Genomic DNA, 27,512 nt, shown 5'->3' on the forward strand with positions numbered 1-27,512 from the left:
AGGTAGACTTGTAATTTGTGTCAACTTTCAAGTTCTAAAGAATGGAGGTCTTCAGAAAATTAAGTACTGAATTGATTCCTTTCAATGTAAGTTCATGTTTATAAGAATGACCTAGGTAACTAAGGGACAGAATCCCAAACTTCCCTCCTCACACCTGATCATACAGGTGTGATCAGAGCTACCTTATGGGACAGGAAGTTGTGCAGAAGTATTGATTGCCAAGCTGAAACACTGTCTGCAATTAAATCCTAGGTGCAGAGGCAATGCTTGACCATTGAAGTCTACTGATCTTGGAGGGATGAGGAGAACAATTTTCTTCTGCACTGTTATGCAGTAGAAAACCTGGGGCTTGCTGAAACTGCCAGCCGTGCAAGCTTTGTCCATGTTGCATGATGTGGTGATGTTACAGGGACATGTGGCTGGCATCAAAGCCATGCACATGCTGTACTACTTTGGCCAATCTATTCCTAGCTCAGAATCCTTCTATTGTTACTTGTAACAAGGCATATATGTGAGCTGCCCTTGCTGTATCATTTGGTTGTGGTATTGAATGAAACAATTACAGACAGCACACTTTCAAAACAATGTCATGATATCTCAGGATCCTATCCTACTTTCCAGTTCTGGTGCAGCCGCAATGCAGCCCTGAGGTAAGGGAACAAATGTTCCCATACCTTAAGGAGGTCTATGTGACTGTCCCCCACACCACAGGATGCAGTGCACACCCCATGGGTATATCTGCACTGGTCCTGGAAAATAGATAGAATTGGGCTGTCAGTCACTAGGGATATTTGGCAATGCAACTTCCCTTTGAAATAGTCAGTAAAGTTCTTGTATGAGGTTCCAACAGGTAACCTGTACCAAAACACAGAATCGGTTTAATTTAGAAATTGGAGACCTTTATGTGAATTAGAAACACTCAGTTTAAAGTCTCCTTTTGCTATGAACAGGGTCAGCTAAGGGAAGTTATGTAAACTTGGGTAATTCACCTAGGCAGCAATCCTGTGCTACCTGATAGTAAGTCCCATTGGACATAGTAGGACTTACCTCTGAGTAAACGTGCCTAGAAGTGCAGTGTTCATACAAACTGTAGTTGAGCTGATATTCCAGGATTGTACCACTTTAGACTGCAAATGAGAATTCCACAATTGCTTCTGGGTATTAACAAAACATCACTATGCGCTTTTAACATCGAGGAGGTATATTGTCCCCCACTTCCAGTCTGAAATGATACAATCCAGTAACGGGTTTTCCACCTAGTTTGCTATTTGTTTGAATTAGTCCTCAGTTACTTACCCACTTACCCAGTGACTTTCAGTGGTTTTCAGTTTCTATCTATAAAATAGTAATCATAGTGACTTCATATTACATGCTCATTCTAAAGGGTGAACACATTGTAGAGAATTCAAAGATGACATTGAGTACTATAAAGATTTTTAATCTTTGCTGGAATGTAAAGACAGCAATGTTAATAGGCTGATTCTGGAGAGTCCACACACACTCGAATTTGAACTACTAACCCAGACGTAATTCCTATTTGTATTTCAAAGATTGTAGTGTTAAAATGTTGTGCAGTGCTGTGCAAATGCCTGTGTCCCTTTCTCTCTTGTCGAGGGTAGCTGCAGATCTGCTCCAATGGGCTGATACACTGTGGTGACTGTGCTGTGTATGGATGAGATTTTGAATTTTGTACATTTTTGCAAGGTTTCCCCAACGATTTCGTGTCTCCTGTTTCTTGGTATATGAAATATGGGTATATGCTGTGTGTGGGGAAGGAAGACATTCTCACAGTGATTTAGTTGCAGGGGATAGGGGGAACAGTCCTAATGTTGTGTGGGGAAATTTCAGAAGTTTGTGTATGCCTCAGATTCTGGGGTTTTGTCCAAAACAACCTGTCCAAAACAACCATGTATGAGACGGTTCATTAGGAGATTCTCTCTTCTGCCCGTTGCCTCCAACATGGTGGGTGCTTGGGGGATTCTTCCACATTTCTGCTGTCCTTTCTTTTGGAAGTGACATGGCAGCACAGGTCTGTTTGTGTCCCTCCCCTTTGCAGACACGCATTTACGCTTTGGATACAGATTCCTGCCCTGACACTGGACACAGTCTGCAGAGACCACTTTGCCTTTTTTCTCCAGGAACCATTCCCATCTGTTATGGAGGGAGAACAGCCAGGCAAATTCAAATCTTCTGGCCGGGCTCCTCGCGGCCCCACCTGGACCGATGAGGAGACTAGAGTCCTCTTGGGTCACTGGAACACCTTGCTGGTCCAGCGCAGGGTTCAGAACATGCCTACCAACAGCGACCTCTATGCAGTCCTAGCCAAGAAGATGGCCGAGGAGGGATTCCTACGCACAAGAATTCAGTGTAACAACCGGATCCGAGATCTTCGCAAAGCCTACCGAAAAGCAAAGGATGCAATGGGCAAGGCAGGGGCCATGCCAGTTCGCTGCCGCTTCTTCAGGGAGCTAGATGAGATCTGTGGGGGAGAATCAGAGAGTGTCCCCTCCTCTATGAGTCAGACAATGAGACTCCAGCCTTCCATGACCATGGTTCAGCCAGGACCATCCTGGGAACCTGTACCAGAAATTTCCTGGAAGGTGGAAGAGGACTCTGAGACTGAGGCTACTTTTGATGGAATTATTGATGCCCCACAGGAGCCCCTGCAGGGGGTATTGAAGATCAAGGTGGAATCTGAAGAAGCTGCTGCTTTCCAGCTGCCCCTGCAGCCTGTCTCCTCATCTTCCTCCAGCACAGTGGCCGTTGCGCCAGCTTCGGGGGAGGACCAGCTGCCTGCTTTCCAGGAACCAGACATCCTGCTGCCTGCCAGGCCCACTGCTATTCAGGCTCCACAGCCACTGTCCTCCACCTACCATTCAGAACAGGGGTTGGAAGCCGGGATCCAGGACAACATTGCAACAGGTAAGTGTTCCTAGCCTTTTTTCCATGTCTGGAGGCGCAATGACTGCTGTAGTTGACCTTCTGTTTCTGTTTGCTTCAGGCTTTTAATTTGGTCACATGAGAGGAGGGGAAACATTCATCATAATACAGTATTGGTGTGGACTAGTGTTGTGCTTTTTAAAATTCTCCTCCCACCTGTCCAATGTTACTGACAGAGGAAAGTGTGGATGGGTTGGTCATGTCCTTGAGCTAATTCTTGCTGGTAGTTCCAAAGTTCTTCTGGGTTTGAACTTCTGCCTCTCTGTCCTTCAAGATGATTTCAAAAGGAGCATTTTGGAGGAGGTTGAAAAAATGCAGGTGTCATTTTGAGATTCAGCTGTTAAGGACACTATCATGCCACATGCCATAGCTACCACTGCAGCACTGATTTTTTGGCCTTCTCTCTTGCAAAGTACAGTAAAGACTTTCTCTTGTAGAGAAGAGTCCCAATTACAAAGACTGACTGTTCATTATTACCTGAAGAATGTTAGCACTAATAAATATGCCTTTTCCTGGTCTTGGTTTGCTGACCGTAAAGATGTACTGTTTTACTAATACAACAAAGTCAATGCAGTGACAAGATACCAAGAAGAGGCCTTGTGCTGACAACGCCCTTTTCCCCTATGATTTTTGGCTCGTCACTATAATTGATATACTGCTTACCTGCATTCCTCTCCTTTTCTAGGAGGTCCATTTACACATTTCTTGCTTCCCTTCATTCCTTGAAACAGGGAGACCAAGCTGTGGCTCAGAGACAGCGCCAAGGCCACCTGTAGCAGCCGTGGACAGGATGGCGCAGATGAGAGCAAAAAGACGCCGGGCCAGGGAGGAAACCATAGACCGCCTGCTTGAGGAGATGAGGGCTGGAAGGGAGGCCATGGACACAACTTTCCGACTCTTCCTTGAACAGCAGCGGTCATTTCAAAACAACCTCATCAGGGAGATGCGACTGGCAAGGCAGGAACAGCGTCGAGCCACCGAAGCGGAGCTCCAAGCTCACCAGGAAGAGTGGCAGCAGCAGAGGAAGCAGCATATCCTGGATGTGAACAGGACTGATGTGGAGATCGCTCGCTTCCGCCAAGAGCTCAGCCTCCTCAGACATACTTTCATGGACTTCTTTTCAACAGCAAGACCATTCCCCTCATCGTCCCAGCAGAGGACATCCTCCCCTGTCCCTGCCCAGAAGGAGAGTGCTTACCCTTCTCAGTCACATTGGGAAGGTGGTGCACCTGCAGCATCCCAGATGCAGGCACCTCTTCCAGACCCACAGACATTTGGGGTGCCTTCAAGGGGGAGGAGAGGGAGGCCAAGGAAGCGTGGTGGCACCACGAGGAGGCAAGTCCCCTGAGTATTCCTGATGTGGCTGACTGAGTGCTTTGGGTGGGCTGCTTCTGAGATTGGTGCTATCCAGCCTTCTGTCTACCTCCTTTATTTCTGCACTGACAGTCAACCTCTGTGGTTTTCAGCACTGTTTTTTTAATCAACTTTTAAAATACTTTTAAAAATGTACTTGAATACAATCAGTATTATGCCTTGCATTGCTATTCATGTTAATGTCTTTATGAAGTCATAGTCATTTTTACTGTATGATTCCCCAAAGATTCTGTGATTTTTTTTCTTTCAATAAATTCCTTTTTCCCCAAATAAGTTTTGTCATGAGCTATAATCTGTGCATGGGTTTGATAAGTGGGCCTTACAAATGTAAATGAAATTGCAGAATCTTTGCAGAATACTTGTTGGGAAGGTTTGGATATACCCTCTCAACTCAGATTCAGATCACCCTGCCATTCATTTCCCCCCTCCCCCACTATTTGAAATGTTCAATATCAAGAACATATTTTTCCTGGTCAAGGAGTTACATAGAAATTATATGCTTTTATACAATTAAGATGACAGATTCAGGTACTATGGCAGGTTTGGATCCTTGTGCTGGAGCAGAAGGTACTCTTTGAGCACACCAAAACTTAAGACCCCTTTTCCACTACAATCCCTTGTGCATACTCCCCCCAAAAGGTTGTTCTGGGGAACCAGAATAGTGTGTGATGCATGTGACGGAGGGGAATGAAACAGGGAGGAGAAATGTTGCGCACCCCCCCCCCCACAGGCACCCTGAACTTCCTTCTGCTCATGCATGAGGATCTTTGGATCCAAGCCAAAATCAATGCAGTCTCTAGGCAGAGTTGCTGCAAAACTTTTAAATTCTAACTTTCTGTCTGTCCATCCTTTGATATATGAAATTTTGATGCCAACCTTGTATGAAGAGTACTCGCTAGATGGGAGCAAAATCTTATAGGAAGTGACTTGGATGCAGATTCTGCAAAAATAAGGAAAACATGGCTAGTGTTTTTCATGAAGCTGATGGGGCAGCCAAATTAGATTCAAGAGTTACAACCGAAGTCACCTGTTCAGAAGATATAAAGAAGACCTCCATGTTCTCCTAGTACTACATTTTATTGAACTTGTGTCCAGTAGTGTCATTCTCGTTAATTTATTCTCACTGAGATTCCTTGTGGGCAGTTTTAGTCTTCTAAGAGTTTGGGCTGATGCCTTCTGTCATAATTCTTCCATTAGTCATTTCTTTTTCTAATTATGAAAAAAGTGGAAAGTTCCTTAAGCATTGGCCAATAGAACACATGCATAATTCCTGTGGTATAAATATTTTCTCTACCAAAGTATTTTCCAGTTACAAGTATCCTTAGTGTTTTTTTTTATTTTGTGTATTTTGAAATTCATATTTTAAGCATCTTGTGAGTATATGGAAATGGTACTCAAATGGCATTCCATTTATTGGCAGCAGGTGGGGCACAAGATATCAAGGACCCCATATTATCTTTGGAATGCTTAGAATTTCTTCCACTTGGAACTCACTAGGGTAGACAATCATGGAAACAACCACTGGACATTGGAGGGAGAGACGAAAGGCCACTTCGGCACATGTAATCTGCTCCATGCTCTTGGATGCCCCCTGCTGTCTGTAATGGGTGTACTGGATCATAAATGGGGATAAGGAAAGGGCACATGACATCAAGTATCTCATGTCATCCCTGACCCTTAGCCATTGCCCACTGGAAGCTGGATTAGGTATGATGAGCAGTGGAGATGGGTTAACTCAGGGAACTGGATTTTTCCTGTTAACTTCTGATGTAACATCTGCCCAGCAAAATCAGTGGAAAGAAAGCAACAAGGACATGTTACCACAGTGAAGGAAGAAAGTTGTACTGTAGAAATAATAGGAGATAACCTTAAACTCACCAGCTGGATTTGAAAGGGATCAGTTCTATTTGGCAACCTTTTTTTGAGCAAGGGGACTTGCTATTTGTAGGCAAATATTGTTAGAATAAGGTTTAAAATCTGTATGTGTTAGGCAAATTAAGAGGAGAAAGTCTTGTCCTCTCCTCCTTCAATCCTATGGGATTGAAATCACAACAGGCATGCCAGCATTTAAACCAAAAACACACATGCACCCAAGTTATAACTAGTTGAAACAAACGTCACACCCACCCACCTCATGCTTTAATTTTTATTTTTGTCTGTCCCTGCATATTTATGAAAAAGACTACAATTTCTTTGTGGCCATGAACCTTGTTAGCATGAGTTTGTGTACAATCCGGCCAGGACTCTGACTTGAGTTCTTGCCCATAGAGCTCAACAGCACTGCAAATAACAATTCTTATCATTTCTTTTAGCTGCCAGCAGAAGATGAAATTTTATTACAGAAATTAAGAGAAGAATCTAGAGCAGTGTTTTTGCAGAGAAAAAGTAGAGAGCTGCTAGATAACGAAGAACTGCAGGTAAGAAAACAATAACAATGTGTGTCTTCTCAGATAAATGTAATCTGTGAAGCAGGTTATCTGTTGTATATATTTCCCTATTCATGTCTGAATTTCCTTTCAGAATCTGTGGTTTCTTTTGGACAAACATCAGACACCACCAATGATGGGGGATGAAGCAATGATCAACTATGAAAGCTTCCTGAAAGTTGGTGAAAAGGCTGGATCCAAGTGCAAGTAAGGCTCCTTCATTCACTTTAATCCTGTTCTGCTTTGATGTAGAGCAGGGGCGTCAAACATAAGGCCCGGGGGCAGGATGTGGCCCACAGAAGCTTTTTATCTGGCCCTAAGGCTCTCAGCTGCTGAGCAATGCTGAGGTGACACTGCTGAAAGGGTGGCTCACACAATAATTGGGCTCTCCCATATATTGAAATATGATCAAGATTTGTGCATTTTCTTTCCTGTCATTAGCAGCTAATGAGTTCCTACACGAGAACAGAGTGTTTATTTCTGGTTTTGACCTGTTTAATGACATCACCTCCTGTGTAATGACATCACCTATGGCCCTCAGCAGGCATCATGAATGCTATTCAGCCCTCTGTATGGCATGAGTTTGACACCCCTGATGTAGAGTTTTGGATTACCTGGATGAACATGTCAATTGCACGATTAATATGCAGTTTAGACAGGAAAATTCATTTTCAGCAGCAAACTGTGCAAAAGAGATGGAATTGATACAGTTCTTCTAGTGGATTTGTTCTGTTTTGGCCAGGAAGTCCTGGAGAATAGGAATAGGTGCTTAATTTTGATGGAGAGTTTTGTGGGTGTCCTGCTCAGTCAACACCCACCCAACCCCTAAACATCTTGTGTTACCATAAATAATTTTCAGAAGATTTGTTACTCATTAAATTAACTGCAGTTATGACCAGTGGCATTGCTAGAGGAGATGCAAAGCACTAAGTTTTGCAGGGAACCTCACCACGGCATCCAAGCAGCCCCTCCCCCTCTCCTTGGAAGCCATTCCAGGCAGTGGGAGCTAAGCAGAGGCATTATGGTTATGACAGAATGTGGTTGAGTCTTCAGAGCTCCAATATTATTACTTTTCTATTTTGCAGGCAGTTCTTTGCAGCTAAAGTTTTTGCAAAATTGCTTCACAATGATCCCTATGGAAGAATATCTATCATGCAGTTTTTTAATTATGTGATGAGAAAAGGTAGGTTTGTTCTTACTTATGAAAAATCCTGTGATGTGTTGATAGTAATCTAGAGGTCTGGAATTTCCAGTAGTCTTCATATTTGCATCACTGAAGCGCAAAACATGAAGTCCAGTAAAAATGAGAATCTTGAATCACATTTTTTCTCACTTTTTCGTGAGGGCTTTCACCCTTTTTTCCCTACAACTTCGTCAGCTGTAACTAAGTGCATGGAAATGAAATAATTGCAGATTCTTCCCCAGTTTATCCCTGTCTCATTACGCTCTCCATTCTCTGCTCTCTCCCTTGACTTAATTTTTTGTTGGGAGTCCCATGGGACAGAGGGACCTTCTCATCCTTTGTAAATATAGTGACTTGTTCTTGGAAGACACTGTATATAAATAATAGTAATTTATCAGATTCCTGCAAATCCCAGTCTGTTTCATAATTCAATTCTTCCCCTAAAAGAGTATTGTGATTCTTACACAAGAATTCTTATTCTTTCCCCTCTCTACTTTCTGCCTGTTCAATCTTCACCCCCATTAAGACAGTGCTGCTTTAAGCAGGGTCCTGTTATGTCTTCTGAGAAAGAAATAACATTTGCACCATTTGTGTAATGAATTCAGAATATTTTGCTGGCTATGGACTTGCAGCATTGACTTTAAAATTTTTAATAATTTGATTTGTAATATATTAGTGAAAGAAACAGCAATATTGGCGCTTCCCTGTATTGGAATCTGGTACAGTATATCATTGTGCCACTTTTTTCTGCTTTGAAAGTGTTGCCACACCTTCTTTTGCTTTGTCAAGAACGTCACTGACCTCAAACAGATTCCATCATATATTTCTGTATCTGTTTCACAGTGTGGCTGTACCAAACAAGAATAGGCCTCAGTCTGTATGATGTGGCTGGACAAGGTTATCTCAGAGAATCAGTAAGTGGTGCAGGTTAAACTTTTATGGCCCAGTCCTGTTGGGGAGTTGTACTGGTAGAGCATGAACGGGAAAGCACTTTGCAACAGCTCTTCTCCCAGCTGTGCTGGTAGCAAAGCCAAAACCTTCCTGCTGCCACTGGTGGACATCTGGAGTCCTGTCAGACTAGGGAGGGGGCAGACTGGAGCAGGGGTGGGTAGCAATAGAGGTGGTGGGTGAATTGGGCCCTGGAGAGGGGCGGGATTGAGGGTGCCAGCATGTGCCATAACCACCTTCCCAGGTCTAATCCATCAACACAAATCAACTTGGACTTGTGCCAGCGATGTTGCTGGTGTGGGTCCAAATGGACTCACTGCAGCTGCTGGGGCTTAGCCCAAGGAGACCTCAAGCGGAAATTCCTGTGGGATGCAGCATAGCCTGCGCCAGCACCACTGCGTCACCACTCAGGGATTTAGTTAGGCTTGTCAATGCATTTCTGTAATATAATTGAAATTAGTCAGCCATACACTTTCTGGTACCCTGAACTGTCTGCAGTAGAGAGCAAGTCAGGTATTTGGTAAGGAAGTGTTCACATTTAGTTAATGAACAAATAAGTTATGGTGGGCGTAGCCTGAGTTATTCAAATGTTTTTTTTATAAATTGAACATATGAAACAGCCTTATACAGGTGGAACCTCTATCTACTGATTTGGTATCCACTGATTTGACTCACCACTGATACTGAGGTCCACCTTTAAATGCCTTTGGAACAAGGAAAAGAGCCAAAATCCTACCTTTGTGCTGTTTAATAATTATAATTTCATTCCATTAGATTCCTTTATTCACCCCATATAGTGGCTGAATGTGGTATAGTGCCTATACCAATGCATTCTGGGGTGACAATGGAGAAGCAAGAATCCCGGAAGTGGGTCTTTAAAGCTAATTTTTTCCACTATTTGGTATCCACTGTTTTTTTAATCCACTGGAGGTTCCAGAACAGAACACCAGTGAATAATGAGGCACGACCTGTACTGGGGCTGTTCATTTGTTGTCATTTTCTATACTTGCATGGAATATGTGAGGGAGGCAACAAGGTTGTGCCTGCTGGCTGCACTCCTTAACAGCAAGGCACATACTGGTCCACACCTACATGTATTGTATATAGACATTCCATATTAATGTCCAACAGATGGATATCGGGGGTTGTGGCCAGTGCACTTTTCCAGCAGTAGTGTGGCATTTTCCCCATCGCACATTCCCTGGATATATGATTGGAGGGGACATAAGTGAACAGTCCTAATGGTTCTTCTAGCTTTTGTCTACTCAGACAGCAACAGCTCTCTGGGGTCTCAGGCAAAGGCCTTTCATATAATCACCTGCTGCCTGACCCTTTAACTGGAGATGCCAGGGATTGCGTTTGGGACCTTCTGCATGCAAAGAACATAAGAAGAGCTCAGCTGGATTAGGTCAAAAGCCCATCTAGTCCAGCTTCCTGTATCTCACAGTGGCCCACCAGATGCCTCAGGGAGCACAAAAGACAACAGGAGACCTGCATCCTGGTGCTCTCCCTCACATCTGGATGTGCCCTACCACTGAGCAATAGACCCTCCCCAAGTTATTTCAGAATACTCTGTTACAAAAACACCTGATACTCAGTTCCAGAGAATCCCCAATTTAAGGATACTCTGCAGTACCTGGAACATTCTCTGACAAAGCTTTGACTGTCTTCTTATTTACATCTTGCATTGTATTGTGCTTGTGGCAGTGAAACCTCTCAACAAGCAATGCCCACTTCAAAAAGGAAGGGGTGCTGTGACATGCAGTGCAGCTACCAGAGGGTGCCTGTTGTACTTTCCTTCTTGCATCTTTGCACCCTCCACAAGGGAGCAGTTGGAAAAATTATCATCTTGTCAAGTACAAGATAAGCTTGAACAACTGCAACACAATTTGTGATGACATCTAAGAAGAGGTTTCTTGCTTTAATTTTCCCAGGATTTAGAAAATTATATTCTGGAGCTCATCCCCACTTTGCCACAGTTGGATGGCTTAGAAAAATCCTTTTATTCCTTCTATGTCTGCACCGCAGTCAGGAAATTTTTCTTCTTTTTAGATCCACTCAGAACAGGTAAGTTCATATTGCTTTTGGGCAGAAGGGGGGGAGGCTGCTTTCTGTTAATGTGTGCAATAAGAAATGGAATGAAGTGTCTTCATGTTGAGAGTTGTTTTTTCTTTTTTTAAATTTCAGTTTTGCCATCTCAGATTTGCAAATACTAGGTGGCATTCAGACTTCCACCATCAGGCCTGCTTGCTCTACAAGTGGAACACTCTGTTCTGCTCATGGAAGGGTCCTGGCACAACACAGGGACAACCTTCCTGTGAGCAAAATGCTCCTTCCACTCATGAATTCTGTTTGTTGAGAAGAGCCCCTGATGGCGGGAGTTCTAGCCAGAATGTCACCCATGGAATGATGAGTCTTGCACAAGCCTTGTATTCCAACTGCAGGATTAAACTAAGATAAGAAGTCCCTTATGGTTTATCTGTCATCTGAATGCTTGTGCTCTGAGAGGTGTTTCATAATGATAGAACATAATGAGCAAATAACTGCAATCCATTTAACAAAAATATATTGTATTGTTTATGCAACGCAATGCACAGCCACCGCAGCAATACTTGGCTTGCAGTCTGTGCTGCTACAGGATCATCTGATAAAGAGGTGCAAGGCTTGTGGAGGCTGTCTTTCAGTGTCTGACAGCACAGATTTCAAGTTGTTGTTGATGTAGCTACCGTGTTTCCCCAAAAATAAGACCTACCCCGAAAATAAGACCTAGTTGTGATCAGGGCCGGGAGGGGGGCAGAAGGGGTCCTCGGGCAGGGCGGGTGGACAGCATGACCAGGAATGCTGCACTCCCGCGCGCCACCTAGAAAGCGCCTGCTATGCTGCCTTGGGCAGAGGACGCTGAGGAGGAGCTGAGGCGGGAAGCAGCAAGCGAGGCAACCCTGCCTACCGGGCTCTGAGGCTCTCCATGCTTTCTAGGGAGTAAGTCCCATTAACTATAAAGGGACTGACTTCTGAGTAGATAGGCAGGCATCCTCCTGGGTGCTGAGGGGATATTTTTGTAAGGTATATTTTTGTACATGAATGACTGTGGATTGTTGTACATTAAAAAAAATAAGACCTGCCCCAAAAATAAGACCTCGTGTGTTTTTTTGAGCCAAAAAACGCTTATAAGACAGTGTCTTATTTTTGGGGAAACACGGTAATCGCAAATAGTTGCTTATTGTGATTGCAATCAAGAAAAATTTATGCCTGGTGCCTGCTGGGTCACTTTGGGAAAGTAGCTAGGATGCAGGTGCTAGAAGATGTCAAGCTTTGAGGCCCTCACAAACTCACATCTGCACAGGTTTTCTCATTCACTATACCACGGTGTGCAGAGCTGTCTGTGGCTAAAGTGAATGCAGAGGCCCTTGTGAACAACAAACCTCTGTGGTATGTCTGGATTGGCCCAGGCTTGGAGTGCTGCTCTGGCATAAACAGCAGTTTGTAGGAAGCAATGCAATTAACTGCCATTCTTCCCATAATATGCAAACCCCTCTGTCGCTGTTCCTATCCACGTGCCATGTAGCAGCGACCATTTGGGTGCCTCAAATACATGAGGTTGAGACGGCAATCACAGATAACTAGGGCTGCGTTGATGCATTCATAGCCCAAGAAGTTTGATCTGCCTTCATGGGGCAATGTGAACTTGCACCAGTAATATCGCTGGTGCAGGTTCAAGTTGACCCATGGCAGCAGCTGGGGCATAACCTGGGTAAGGGAATATTTGTTCCCTTACCCCAAGGAGACCTTCAGATGCTAAAAAACCCCTGCGGCAAACAGCAGATTGCATTGCCACATGGGGAGTTACGGTCGATCGGGCTGTTAGTTCCCTTCAGCTGTTTCAGGTTTAGTTGTAATCCTGAACTTTTTGTAGTAGGATGGTAGGCTTTCCTTCTTCATTGCACTCCACTGAAAATGTGGGGCAACTCTGAAGTTGAATTCTTTCCTAGCTGTTTATTGTTCTAGGTCAGGGCTGTCCAAACTTTTTGGCAGGAGGGTCACATTTCTGTGTCGGGGGCCAGGAAGAAAAAGGAATTAATTTACATTTCAAATTTGAATAAATGTACATACATGAATATATTAGAGGTGGACCTTATATGAATGAATGAAGGTCTTACAATAGCTCAAGGCCTACAAAAGGCCTTGCACAAAGCAAGGCCGGCCTTTCCTTTGCTGCCGCTGCTGCATCACAGGCATGAAACAGCAAGCAGTGGAGGGAGGCCTGGTCGAACAGTCGCCCTCACGCTGAGAGCAGTTGCGTTGGGCCAGCACAGGCTCCTGCAAGTCTCCAGAGGGCCAAAGGCTAATTGGAGACTGGGGGCTCCCTGAAGGCCAGATTGGGAGCCCCCGAAGGCCACAAGTGGCCCCTGGGTTGGGGCTTGGGCACCCCTGTCCTAGGACATAAGAAGTGCAACTCTCCAGGGCTTTGTGACTTTTGATCAGTTTTGTAAAGGCCTTTCACTTTGGCTGTGTCCAGTTTTGATGGACTAAAGATTTTCAGCCATTAAAACATTTATTCTCATTCAAGTCCTTTTGAAACATGAATTTAAAAGGTGAGGTCCAAAGTACATCCATTAATTAGTGTCTGAGTCTGTGCCTGTGTGAGAATTTTATATATATTTATATATAAAGTGTGTCTGTGTTAATTTAATTTTGTTTTCTTCCAGGAAAGATAAAAATACAGGATATTTTAGCCTGCAGTTTCCTGGATGACTTGTTAGAGGTAGGCATTTTGATGCATACTTTGCTTTTTGTGTTTTTTCATTGTGCTTGTTAAATTCTAATTCAGTGTTTCTATGTTGATTCAGTTACGGGATGAAGAACTTTCTAAAGAAAGTCAAGAAACCAATTGGTTTTCCGCTCCTTCTGCATTGAGGGTTTACGGTATGTTCTCGTATGAGCAAGATCGTATAACTTTATTCTCACAAAGCAGGCTTCTTCATGGGTTTGGCTGTGTATTTTTATTGCTGTTACCATTTATATGGCATAAACAGCTATCTCTCTGCCTCATCAGTTCAGAAAGACCAGAGATTGTGACACTGTGGCTTACAAGGGACACACCTTTGTAGTTATCTGATGTAGCTACACCTCACCTGATGCAATGAGTCCCTGTTCAGGTTGGCATTCAGATCAAGGTCTCCTATAAGTATTCAGTGAGAGGACTATAGCTATGTATGTAATGGGACTGGCATACGTAGGAGTGTTCACCTAGGCATTCTTTCTTAACTGCTCAGTGTGGACCAGCACTTAGGATAGCTTTATTCTTGTTTCTTTCCCACCTGTCAAGGGTAGGCAGTATAATGTCAGTGGCCCATATTTGGCCCCTCAAGACGGCACAGCTCTGTGCCGCCACCATTGATCATTAGTTGAATATTCTTCTACAACTGTGGTTTTCAAACTCTCCGGGAGTTTGAAACCCGCAGTAAGTCTTTGCTGGGGCGGGGGGGGGGAGGCAGCAGGATCAAGCGGCTGCAGGAACTGGGATGCACCCTTCAGTCCCTGCAGCAGCCATCCCTGTGTGCAGGGTGCCCTGCGCGAGCGCCTGCAGGGCGGCCCAGGCCAGGGAGAGTGGAGCGATCTGCACTGCCTCCGTAAAAGCGGAAGCGGAACGTAATCGCCCCACTCTCCCTCTCCCTGACCTGCTTGCACAAGGCTTGCACAAGGCTTCCCGCACACAGGGATGGCTGCTGCAGGGACTGAAGGGTGCACCCCAATCCCTGCAGCCCCATCAGAAGGGAAAGCGGAGCGATCGTGCTCTGCTTCCGGTTTTGCGGAACGGGGCGCGATCGCTCCGCTTTCACTTTTCCTGACCTGGGGAGCCCTGCCGAAGGTTGCGCAGGGCTCCCCGCACCCCCGGGAAGCTGCAGGAGGCTTGGGCAAGTGCACCCAAGCCCCTGCAGCCTCCCTGAGTGGTGCGATCTGCAAGCCACTGCCCTCCCCTTGTCTCCTGGCTGCCCCCACCCCTTAAGGGAGCAGAGGCCAGGACCCAAAGGCTGGGGCGTCATGACGCCCCAGTTTGAATACCACTGTTCTACAGGAAAACAAAATTGAGTTTAGGCCTATTGTCAAGTACCTGCTCTTTAAGTGATCCTCTTGTTGACTCCATTACCATTTTTCCTGAATATTCCACCATTCACATTTTTGTCCCCATTTTCACATTTCTCAAACTCTTTGATTTTTGTTTCCATTTCAGTAAACACTGGATTGTCTCCTAAGTCATTGTTTTCTTTGCTTTTGGGAGGGAGGAATATTCACAGATTCCCCTTTCCTGCTGTTCATACCATCCTTCTCTGGAGTGTCCAGCCCCACTGCCCCCCAGTGCTCAGGAGACAATATTTTTGTTACTACACCCTATATATTAGCCATCTTCATGAGCTTCTCAACAGAAAATGCTTCATTGTTTTGTGCCATGAAATCAATAAATTTCCACTACAAATCTAAAATGTTGCAATGTAACAATTGTGTTTATAATCTAAAATACATTTTGATTTCTGATTAATAATTCAAGAAGTACAGAAAGCTGTTACTGTATATTATTATTGTTGCTGTTAACAGTATTTATATACTGCTTTTCAATGAAAAGTTCACATATCTGTTCTTTATTCCCCCACCACCACCACAGGCCAATATTTAAACCTTGATAAAGATCACAATGGCATGCTTAGCAAAGAGGAATTATCTCGCTATGGAACAGGGACTCTAACCAACATATTTTTGGACCGCGTCTTCCAGGAGTGTCTGACCTATGATGGAGAAATGGTATTCCTTTGTACATATATGATAGAAATTATATCTTACATTTTGTGTAAAAACAAAGTTCTTAAAAAATGTTGAACTCTTCCAGGTTCTAAAGACTGTGACATGAAATGTTAACTAAATAGAACAAAGGAGAAATTCTGATTTGAATGGCAGCTGAAAACCCACACATTGAATTTGTAGCTGACTTAGCAGCGGGTGGAGTGAGAAATCTCATGGGGGGGCAGTGGGCTCTTCACTATTTGCCTCTTCTTGCCAAAAGCAAAAAACAAGGTGCTTAAAAACTGAAAGCCTTGGATGCACAAACATATATCAGTTAATACATAATTAACTTTTAATTATCTAGGATGTCATTCATTTCTTGTCATGATGCTGCTGCAGCTGCAGGTTGCCTTTTAATAAAAATTTGATATTTTTGAACACTTATAGAACAATTCTGTGCATGAAGTGAGTTCCCTGGGGTCTGTGGGGCTTGCTTGTTAAGCATGCATTGGAGTAGGGAAGATTTAGTTATAATGTTAATGTTCAGCTACTGGCCATCCTGCAAATAGAGTAACTAAAGGGATTTTTTTAACTTGCCTTAACACATGGAATCACGTCTGTCAAGTGAACAATGGTTGGTCGCTGAAAGAATGTAATTGACTATTGTTTAACATTTAATGTTCATAGTTTACTAATTTGTTGGAGAAGCCCTCTGGTACTTTTGCTAAAAATCTATGGGTATGTTGCCTGTCCGATAAAAAAGCAAGTGTTTTCTGAATGTCTTTTTTTTCTCAGCTGCCATTTTCTGCTTCCTGCTGTCTTTCAATGAAAACTAACTGCTCTCCTACAAGGAAATAGCCACCAATTATGTTCTGCTTGCAAAATCAATTTAGAAAGAGGACTATAATAAACATGATTGCATCTGATTTTAGGACTACAAGACGTACCTGGACTTTGTACTTGCATTAGAAAACAGAAAGGAACCTGCAGCTCTGCAATATATTTTCAAGCTGCTTGATATCGAGAACAAAGGATACCTGAATGTCTTTTCCCTTAATTATTTCTTTAGGGTAAGTCTGTCTTTGTGGAGGTAGGTCATTTTTAGTACCTGTGTTGTTGCAGCCAGTGTGCCTCTACTTAGAGACCAGCAGGCCACTGCCTTAAACTGCCAGTGCTAACAATGAGGGTTTTTGTCAGTTTTCAGAAAAGATACAAATGTTTAAATCTCCACATTAAAGGGAAGGAATTAAGTGTATTTTCAGAGTGCATCTTACATTAAAAAAAAAAAAATACACTGCTGTGATTGTAACTAAAATTCAGATTTTCCCAAAGTTGATTTTCAGCTCTGCTGAAAACACCCAGTTTTTTTAAGTAAAGATTTGCCTGAAGAATTGCTAATGGCCATCATTTATGGGATGTTAATTGCTTCTTCCTATGAATTATGATGGCAAGACTGTGGTTGCTCTGTCATCTGATGACAGCTTTCCTACAATGGTGTTTGTGTTTTAGTGCTTATTAAACTTTGTATTTGCTCACTGACTGAGGCAGTTAGATCCCATTTTAAAAACAAGTCTCTATTTGCTGGCAGTAGTATGACTAGGTCCATAAATACTTCATTAGTCAGCCACTGAATCAGTACAACATCACTGAGATCTGCTGGTGCAATCCTGAAGAATCAAGGTGTTCCCTTACTAAAGACTCAACTCACTCATCTCAGTGGAATTTTTTTAATTAAATGTGGATCCCATGTTTCCTTCTTCCAGAAGCTAAAGTGGCTAATTGGACAACTGTATATTTGTCCAGTTATTTTCTTTTACAGGACAAATTCACAAACAGTTGTGAATTTGGATAATAAAATCCCACATACGTGCATTCCATTCAGACTAAAGCAATCAAAACAACTCAGTCTTGTTTGTGAAGCCTTTGTCCATTTCCTAAAGATTACCTCCAATTCTGGGCCTACTAAACAAAAAGTATTTTCCTGTTAATGACTCAGGGGTAGGATAATTCAAGGGTTTCAAAAAACCTGGAATGCTTTCAAAGCTTTTACAGTAAGTGCTCTGCAGGCTTCAAACACACCCAGAGCCAGGTTCTTTTAGCAGCATGAAGCAGATTAATTCCTCTGCAACAAACATCAATTGGCCCTTCATCTTCCAATTATTTCTTCTTCCAGAACACACTTTACACAGTTTGTCTCAAAGTTTGGGGTTAAAAGCTTATTTTAACAATGATGCCTGCTGTCTGCCTCAGTTCTAGCCCTTTTCTTCAAAGTAGGCCTGGAGTTGGGAATTGTACTGATCACCTGTTTGGAGAGGAACAGGCTGAATGTAACCCTCTGCCTACTCCTCACACATGGGGTGAAATAGAGCTGGCTTCAGGCCACCTACCTCTCCAAGAAATTAGTGTGAGCAGGAGCAATAGCCAGGTGCTAGGCCTGTCAAAGAACCCAGTTCAATCCCTAGCATAGCCAAATTGAAAAATAGCAGGTAGGTGGGCAAGACCTCTCTCTGTCAGATCCCAGAGAGCAGATGCATTTGTAATTAGACAACTTCATACTATGGCACTCTCAACGTTAACACTGCCACCATCCAGTGGCCTCTGGGCAGCCATATATAGATGCCTACTTTTGCACTACAGCAAGATTACATTGTAAATTAACAGTTTTTCCACTGACAGTTCTCAGAGACTGAGAACCTCTTGCGTTTTAAAATGCACTTCCTTACTCTGTCCCATTGCCACAGGCCATTCAAGAGCAAATGAAAATCCATGGACAAGAACCAGTTTCTTTTCAGGATGTCAAGGTGAGAGTTCTGATCAAAGTGTGTTCAGCAGTTAATTGGCTTTGAAGATGCTGGGCGGTCTGTATGTGTATAATAAAAATAACTGCTGGGACAGTTTTAGTACCATAAGGTTGCATACAGTTTGACTATAATATTTAAAAAGCATCAGAAGCTGGTATGCCATTAAGTATCTTTTTAGCAATATGCTAATGTCTTTTTAAAATGTGAGGCTGTAAAGAGCATATCCTTAAGGCACAAGGTGAAGAGAGACTACAGTAAGTAGAGAGTTTTAGAATATGAAGTACTGAGGCTGGAAAAATCCCAAGTCTCTGGTCCTCTTAGTGGGCAGGAATTTGAAATCAGTTATCAGCATTACTAATCAAAGCCAATACCTTTCAAGGACACTGGCCTTCTTCAGATGCCATATCCAATTTGGCCATCCAATTCAGATGCCAATTTGTTGGATCATAAACACTTTTTCCTCCCCTTGTGCACAAAGGAATCCTGGTCTGTCAAGCCCTATATGTCATACAAGCAGAAGCTTGGGTTTACAAGCCAATATGTGAAAGCAGAATTTGATCTTTGTTTTATATCCTAGGTTTATAAGTTATAGCTAAACAGCTCTCAGGTTTGGATGACAAATCGAGATGTCATTTAACAAGCCTTGGAATCCCTCTGTTCAATCATTGTACAGATAGCTGCCAACATGGAGCATAAGTTCTGAATTTACACCCTACTACTATCCAGAGCCAGCCTGCAAAGTGCAGGGATGCAGACCTAGTGCCTACTGCATTTTTCAGGCCAACTGAGGTGTAGCCTGGTTCACCAAGTAATTGAGATTTTTATTTTTCTCCTCAGTTGCTCCCCAATAGGCCTACTCCAGGTAGCAACTGAGGAGAGAAATAAAAGTCCCTACTCCCTCCAACTCTCAGGGAGTTTGAAAACCACTGTAAGTCCTTGCAGGGGCAGGGGAGAGGCAGTGGTGTGATCCCAGGATTGCACTACACAGGGGGCTGCAAGGGCTTGGGTGCACCTGCCAGAGCCTCCTGCAGCCTCCTGGGGGTAGGGGGAGCCCTGTGTGACTGCCTGCAGGGCTCCCTGAAGCTGTGAAAGTGGAGGGATTGTGCTCCACTTCCTGTTTAGTGGAAGTGGAGTGTGATTGCTCCACTTTCACTTTTGAAGCATTGGGGAGCCCTGCAGACAATTGTGCAGGGCTCCCTGCACCCCTAGGAGGCTGCAGGAGGCTCTGGTGAGTGCACCCAAGTTCCTGCAGCCCCCTGAGCAGTATGATCCTGGGGATAGTGCCACTGTGTCCTCCTTGCCTCCTGGCTGCCCCCGCCCCTTAAGGGGGCAGAGGCCAGGGCCCACAGGCTGGGGGTTGAGATGCCCCAGTTTGAAAAGCCCTGGCCTACTCTTTTGCTGGCATACACTTGTTAGGGCGGGGGGGGGGGGGGTCAGGCCCAGAACAGGAGCATGGGATCTGGTGGACATTGCTACCAACATACCTGCGTCAACAGCTGGTCTGCATGGTGCTGCTGCTGGTGCCTGTTCTCCCTCCCTTTGCATTCACAGCAGCTGGCTACAGAATGGTAGAGTGGCATCAGAATGGCATCAGCAGGCCACGTGGTATGCTGACAGTTCACAAGATCCACCAGTGTATTGCACAAATAGGATTGGGGCATAAGTCTTGTAGCCTACTAAGTGAGTCTGCATTCTGTTGGCCCTAGAAAAGTGAATGTCTTGTCCTTATTCTCTAGTTAAATTGTTCATGCAATGTGCTGTATACAGTAATGAACTTTATTAGAGATATAAGTTTTGTCTGTACTTGAGCACAAGTACAAACACATCCTTAATGTGCTTGTACAGTTTTATATGCCTTTTCAGCAAAGTTGTTCTATACTTTTTACCCTGAACAATGATGTGCTTGAGTGTGATGTAGAATTTAGTTTACTCAGTCACTTAGTTAGTGACTAACCCATTATTTTGGTGTTATACCACCTCTGTGTTCTGTGTGCCTTTGGATAAAATGAGTGCTGTGTTAATTCTCTGGTTGCCTTTTCTAGGATGAAATCTTTGATATGGTGAAGCCCAAGGACCCTTACAAAATCTCGCTTCAGGACTTAATCAACAGCAGTCAAGGCGACACTGTCACCAGCATTTTAATAGACCTTAATGGCTTCTGGACCTATGAGAACAGAGAGGTCCTTGTAGCAAGTGATAATGACAACGCAACAGATCTTGATGAGACATGATTTAACAGGGGTAGACTGTATCCATGGAGATATACCCAAATGATACAGTGGCCACTTGAAGCTAAACAGTTCTTATTCATGACCCAAATAAAGGAAGCCCCAGATGGGCAAAACTAAAGCTTTGTACAAAAATGGTGAAATGGCTCCTATCTGAAGCAGGCCAGTTTTTATACATTTAATAGTTTCAATAAAAACTTGCTAAGTCTAGTTTTTAACATCTTTTATACAGTAACAAAGCCATAGCCCAGCCCGTACCTCCTGAACATCAACTTGTCCTGACTGTACCTCTGAATTATCATTGCTAAAACAGAGTGCCAGAGACTCTCAGAGTCTGCAAGTGTCATCTATCAAATTATCAGATACATATTTTCTTAACTACCAACTCTGTTCTAAAGGCACACTGTAGCAGTAAGTGTTTCAGATGCATTGTAGTAAAATAGCCTACTAAACTGTATCACAAAACCCTTGACATGAGCTTGATGAAGACAGCAGATCCTGTCACCTGACCCACTTGACATCAGCAGCGTAACCTTTCCTCCTCCATATTTCCTCAAGCCTGTAAATACCCAGAGCTTTCAAAATATTTGAATATGTACCCTCTTTCAGAAAGATACCCCAAATGGTCCCAGGCAAAACACAACATTTTCCTCTCAACTTAGCTGACTGCAGGTCACCTCTAACAGCATCTGCACCCTGCTGTACTGAAAGCAAAACTCTGAGCCCAGCTGTGATTTAAAATTATATTAAATATAAAAATTTTAATGCATTTACAAGAAAAAATAATCACTTCCATACTAATTGCATAAACGGAAAGAAATATTAAAGGTAAGGCACAGAGACTAGAGAAACCCCATGACAACGAGCCCTTCCCCATTCAGTGTAGCAAGAACATTTTTGGCAAGCAAGAGTTACAGGCAAACAGAAGGCTTATTAATGGTGATGCCTTTAGACTTTCACTCCATATACAGGCTTCACATATAGTAAGGACACTAAAAGCAGCTGTGCCTCATTTTCTGCATAGTGCTATGAATTTATTTCTTGGTGGGCATGAAGTGAACAAAAGGGATCCATTGTGTGCCTCCACCTCCTAACCTTGTGTACCTTTATGCAAGTGTACAGGCTTCTATGGAAAGGGGTCTGTCCTGAAACTGTTGTTTCATGTAGATCTGTGCTTTCCTTCCATTACCTGGGACTCCTCAGGTGTAAAGGATCCAGGTGAAAAGGGTTGGGTCTGTTAGTATAGAGAATAAAACCTTGTAGAGAAGGGAACCTTGCTGCCTCCTTGGTGGAAGGGATTTGGAGGAGAGTAGCCTCAGTGTGGTACTGTGCATTTGAGAAGTTAAACCTCTGCCTAGCTAGAAAGATTAGACTGCATTAGGGTTTTTTTAAATCTTTTCTTTGCAGTTTTTTTTCTTAGCAAGTTCACAAAAGGATTTGGGGGGGGGGCTGCAGGCAAGTCCTACAGGTTAGGAGCCTCCTTTTTTGTAGTGCTTCCGTTAACTGCATATTTGGATCTATATTAATGCTTTGCATGTGTTAATTTTAATAAACCCTATGTTCCTCATTCCTCTCTGTTGGGTTTTATTGAGGAACCTGGGGTTGCCCTTCTTTTACAGGATAAAAGAGAAGAACTAAAGTGGACCCTGAGAGGGTCTCATGACAATTTAAGACTAGCCTCTCTGTTTTTATTTAATTCCTTCTGTATAAAGAACCTTCTGCACATGAGGGTGCCACTTTAGCTTTCTGGATACATCCCATTCTAGTAGGTCCCCATTCATGCACCTTTTTGTCGTGGGAGTGGGAAGGTGGCACAAGAACACCTGAACACTCTTGCACAGCTGTTTGAATGCTGCCCTACCTCTACACCATTTATGCGGCAGCTAGTTCATGAGCATTTGGCATGGATTGTCCTACAGAATTTTACACAAGCTAGAACAGGTTGTTAGTGGTCCTTGCCGAGGTACAGAATGGATTCATTCTAGCTCAGAAACCTACCATAACTGTCACAGTAGGCAGTTCTCAAATTTTTCAAATATACAAATCAATTTCCACCACTGTAACTGAGCCTGCTCTTAAACTCAGCCTAGTGTAAAAGAACTGCAAAGGCATGACACCAGTAGTGACATTTTGCCATCCTCAGTGCAACAGAAAGAATGCATTCATTTTACATCTCACTCAACCATCAGACTCATCAGCAAATTTACCAGCATATCAAGCCCGCGCCAAAAGCTCTTAAGAAGGAGATGGGTGAGCTAACAAGACTTGAGAATGCTGAAGCCTCATCTGCGTTTCCTTGTTAAAGACACGTTACCTGCTCCATGGGAAGGTGCTCTGTACATGAAGCCTCTTCCAACTAAGTCATGAGAATGTGCTTTAGGGACCAAGAAACAGGACTATTTGCAAACAAGTTTAAGAAACTTACCTTTAAATAGGCATGAAAGTCACCTCATTTTAAATTATATGTCTAAACACGCACATGCAATAATGATAAACCAAGTCACAAAGATGCCTTGTGAGTTAGTTCCAATTAGTCTACCAACTTTTCACATTAGTTCTGAATAAGTAACAAATACAAAACCAACCTCAAAACATAATATCAGTCCACAACTGTCAACAAGGCACTAGATGTTCAGGGAAGACATTTTACTTTTTCTGCATAGATAAGGTGGTCAGCTTAGGATCCAGGTATTTGCATTTCATAATCTAATAGACGTTAAGCAAAATGTCTTGGGCTTTATTAGACAGGTGTCGACTGAAGAGACATTAATCGCTCACTTCTGACCGTACTTATAAATAAGTTACAATCCACTGAACATGCATAATGAGTCCTACAAACATTTGACAATTTAAGAAATGGGAAATTCCTATGACACATCCTCATTCTACGCAGACACTGGAGTTATATCTGGTTTACTTTCCATGAGAGGAGGGCAATCGTCTTCAGTTTCAAAGTTGAGATTCACAAATGTAGTACAGGATGCAGCCTCTGGCTGATCTGTCTGGATAGTAGTCCCTTCTTGACTCTGGTTCTGTTGCTCTTGAAACCTTCTTTCTGCTTCCTCCGACATTTTGTTCTCTTCTTCTTCCTCCTCCTCCTTAAAATGCCACAGTATAAGACCAGTAAGTCAACAATCACTACAAGATTCATAAAAACCAAGTATGTTGACAGACTGATCTAGTTCCTCTATAAAAACCAGTCCTGACAAATCCATTTAAAGGAGAACATAAAACCATATGGTGATCATTGTGATGGGATTCATCAACAAATGAAGAGGGTCATGTTTAAAACATTTCATTTTAAAAATCACCTAATATGTTGTGACTTTTTCATAACTATCATGACACCAGTAATTCCTACACTATTAAAGTGTACAGAAACAGACACACCTCCTTCTTCATCCTGTAGTATTCATCTATGGCATACTGGTATTTTGGTGTACTGATTCCCAAAACAGAGGCAATCTTTTCACCAAGGAAGTCACACACTAAAATAAAAACACAAACACAACAAGTTATGATTGTTGCAGACTTGCCAGACCTAAGTCTCGAGGACAATTTCTTATGGCAGATTATACCTTCGGCGTGGCAAGGTTGCTTTGACTTCAACTTGTGAAAGTCAAATATGAACCACACACAGTATGAAATCTCAGGCAAAATGGAAAGTTACTGCACAAGAACAGACAGTCCAATGCTAAAATTTGATACCTAAATCATCCAGAGGCGTTTGTCCAAGATTTCCTCCACTACATGTGACATTATACTGTACAACTAGTTTAGAATTCTACAGCTGAACTTTGCGTGCACCTGAATAAGAGATCCTCTTGCTCTCCTTTTGGTGTTTAACATCAAGCCAGAAGCACAGAAGTCACCTGAAAAGAGGTGATGCTACCCAGGCCCTTCTTGTGCTATCAGTACACAGTGGGTCATTTGATCAGGGGCATTTGAGAAGACCCTGTTTTCAACCCACCTCTATACAAGCAAGCCCCAGGAAGCCTCAAAGGTGTCATTCAAAGCATATATAGGTTGCAGGCATCAAATACTGAACAAGCACTCCAACTTACAAAACCCAGGCCAACATAGAGCAGTGGTTCCCAACCATTTTTCACTCACAAACCCCTTGGCAGCCAAACTTGTATAAATTTTACCCCTCATATTAGCGCTACAAGGCATTCTAATACAGACCTGCCTTTTAACGCCATTATTCAATTCTTTTCCCCCTAAATGTTCTGGCAAGTACCCCTGGGGTGGGAATCACTGCAATAGAGAATGGTTTTCATTATGTTAAAGCTATGACTACCTTTCAAAAAGCTTAATTCCCCCCCCCCCCAGGTCCTATTACGTCTGGTTTCTTCAGTCTTTTCTCCTGTGACTCCATTTTAACTTAAAACATTGGCATAAACTGGCAAGGCTCAGAGTAACCTATGATCACCTCATCCCAGACTAGAGTGATATGCAAGCACTGAAATATGCCGATTCTGTGTGACACAGTGACTGGATAGTCTGCACTCATCATATTTCTGTGAGGATAAAGTCTCTGACACGAGCTCCCAACTTTTGAAATAGCCCTGAAGCCACATCATTTTGACAACAGGGAAGCTTTCAGTTCTTCATGGGGAATTTCTTACGTTTCCTAAGAAATGAATTTTTATTTTGTTATTGGCAGGCAAAACACAGATAATGTTAAGATGAAGACATTAAAATAGAAGAACTCTTAATGTCTCCATCTTAGGCCATTTTACACAACAAAATAGGATTAGTCTCTTTCTGTCTCTCTCCCCCTCCCTTCCCCCCCCCCAAATCAGTCATTACCTGATAGTGTTGATGTGGCAACTCGAAGCATCTGAAACCACAAATAAGGCCCCCAGGTAAGCGTTGCCTAGAACAAAATAGGTGTTCACTTAAGCTTATTTCTGCTACAAAATGTGACATTACATGAAACATGGAATTTTCTGTTCCTCCCTTCCCTAGTGGAATTCAAGGCGACATACAAAGGGTTTCCCAGGCACTGACCAGACCCAGACTGGCCTCAGCAAGGTTGGCATATCTTGGCTCTTCAGACCACACACATGTGGAGATGCTTCTGCAGTGCTCTGTGGGCCTAAGTGCTCCATGAGAATTAAATTCTCCAGAACTCCATGAGAATTAAGTTCAAGAATCTTCTCCACCAGATACTCCATGCTTACATTACCAATCATATAGACAAATATATGCAGAAAAAGGCAGTCTGTTTAGTAGCAGTAGCAGTCTGTTTAGTAATCCAGAATTCTCTTCTGTAAGAAGAGAGATCTACTAACCCACTGGACATTCTTCCCAGGTTCTGGAGGACTAGCCTGTGTTCGCCTGTTGCAGCAAAGGCTTCTGTGTGGCATCTTAAAGCAATGTACCGTGTCAAACTGCAAAGCTTTATCTTCAGTGGCAGTATATTACATACACATTACACCTATCTTTGCCAATTAATTAGCAGTTGGGAGTGAGTCACACCCTCTCTGATAAGATTTTATACTGTTTTTGGCTAGATTCCATTTGCATTTGTGCTCTGCATATTGATAAAACCCACCTCCCTTGCATTGCTGAGTCTCCTGAACTAATTTAGTAGCAACATTTCTCTATCTCATATATGTTCACACCTGCACCCACCAACTGAAAACACTACAGATCATCCCTCGCTATTCACTGGGGTTCTGTTACAGAACCCCTAGTGGATTAAAAAAAAATCAGTGGATAAGAAAACAGTGGAAAAATATATTTAGACCCACTTCCAGGTTTCTTGCTGCTCCATTGCTCCTAAAGGAATAAGGTTGTGCCTCGACATTCTCAGGAGTTTGATTCTGGGATTCCCTGCTGATACCATAAAACGTGTTTTTAAAAAGTTTTAAAAAATTAAAAAGTGCGTCCCTTTACAAATGTGGTTTAAAAACAGCTTTTCTTATGGTTATAGAGAGGCAGGCAGCAATCAGAAATGCACAGGACCTCCTGTCTTTGCCTGGCTCAGCTGAAGAAGGGAATGATCACTTGCATGACTCTCTCTACAGCAGTAAGAAAAGCTGTTTTTAAAACCCATTTTAAAGGGATGCATTTTTCCCCTTCTCAATTTGCAGTGAGTCATTCATGTTGAGTCAAATTCATGTATAAAAAATCAATGTATAACAAGGTTGGACCTGGAATTGATACATTCAGCGGGCCCCAGCGCAAGAAAGCTTATGCTGCAAAAATGGTTCATCTTCGTGATGTCACATGGAGTATTATACAGCTGCAAGAATAATGGCTAGAAACTCACAAACAGCAAAAAGCTGTGACCCAAGAGATCTGTTCTCTGCAAAAAATGCAGAAGCCATATGTTCATTTTTTAAAAGCACCAAATAGCTCCAGGAGCACTTAGGGCTGCAATCAAATTCTTACATTGGTTAAGCATAAACACTTATCCCCGTCAGCAGCACTCTTCTGACCACAGTAGCTTCACGCCACATTCAACCAACAAGGCCATGCAAAGAGCTTCTTAGAGGCTGTTCCATAGTGACAGAGCCCACCTGTGTGCAGGTGCACCCAAATCTGAGCCAGAACCTGCCCCTTTCTCTGTGGAAAGGTACGACAGGAAAACTCCAAAGCACAAAAACCACACGCCGGGAAAAAGCTCTCCCACCACCCTGGCCTCCTTACTGCTGTTTAAAATGGCCCACAATGATGTCAATGCCAGTCACATCTGGGAGACACACACGGATGCAGCATGCAGGTGCGTTCACAGATCCCAACACTTTGGGAACTGCTGCTCTAGATCCTTGCCCTCTTAATTTAAAACTGACCTTTTGGCTGGACTATATTTAAATCCCAAGCT

The 27,512-nt window shown here is 43.1% G+C and overlaps 2 protein-coding genes across 5 annotated transcripts in view; one reads left to right on the forward strand and one right to left on the reverse strand.

The window, feature by feature from the left end:
* PPP2R3C (protein phosphatase 2 regulatory subunit B''gamma) overlaps positions 1 to 22,348 on the forward strand; it is a 30,535-nt gene extending 8,187 nt beyond the window's left edge. For 2 of the 3 annotated variants that reach the window (XM_066614257.1, XM_066614266.1), the window contains exons 3-4: positions 2,139 to 2,922; positions 3,672 to 4,587. In XM_066614257.1, the coding sequence (XP_066470354.1) occupies positions 2,139 to 2,922; positions 3,672 to 4,288 (1,401 nt within the window). In that variant the 3' untranslated portion in view covers positions 4,289 to 4,587. Of the gene's footprint in view, positions 1 to 2,138; positions 2,923 to 3,671; positions 4,588 to 6,626; positions 6,732 to 6,834; positions 6,948 to 7,825; positions 7,924 to 8,766; positions 8,838 to 10,805; positions 10,939 to 13,577; positions 13,634 to 13,718; positions 13,795 to 15,532; positions 15,670 to 16,580; positions 16,719 to 18,389; positions 18,450 to 20,491 lie in introns of those variants that run through there. The other variant, XM_066614275.1, reaches the window with a different exon arrangement.
* Positions 21,407 to 27,512, reverse strand: part of LOC136639781 (signal recognition particle subunit SRP54) — a 42,890-nt gene continuing 36,784 nt past the window's right edge. The window contains exons 3-5 of one of the 2 annotated variants that reach the window (XM_066614302.1): positions 25,490 to 25,556; positions 24,068 to 24,165; positions 21,407 to 23,775 (exon numbers count right to left, since the gene is read on the reverse strand). In XM_066614302.1, the coding sequence (XP_066470399.1) occupies positions 23,563 to 23,775; positions 24,068 to 24,165; positions 25,490 to 25,556 (378 nt within the window). In that variant the 3' untranslated portion in view covers positions 21,407 to 23,562. The remainder of the gene's footprint in view (positions 23,776 to 24,067; positions 24,166 to 25,489; positions 25,557 to 27,512) is intronic. The other variant, XM_066614311.1, reaches the window with a different exon arrangement.

This window comes from Tiliqua scincoides, chromosome 1, assembly GCF_035046505.1.
Source record: "Tiliqua scincoides isolate rTilSci1 chromosome 1, rTilSci1.hap2, whole genome shotgun sequence".
In the NCBI taxonomy this organism is placed as follows: domain Eukaryota; kingdom Metazoa; phylum Chordata; class Lepidosauria; order Squamata; family Scincidae; genus Tiliqua; species Tiliqua scincoides.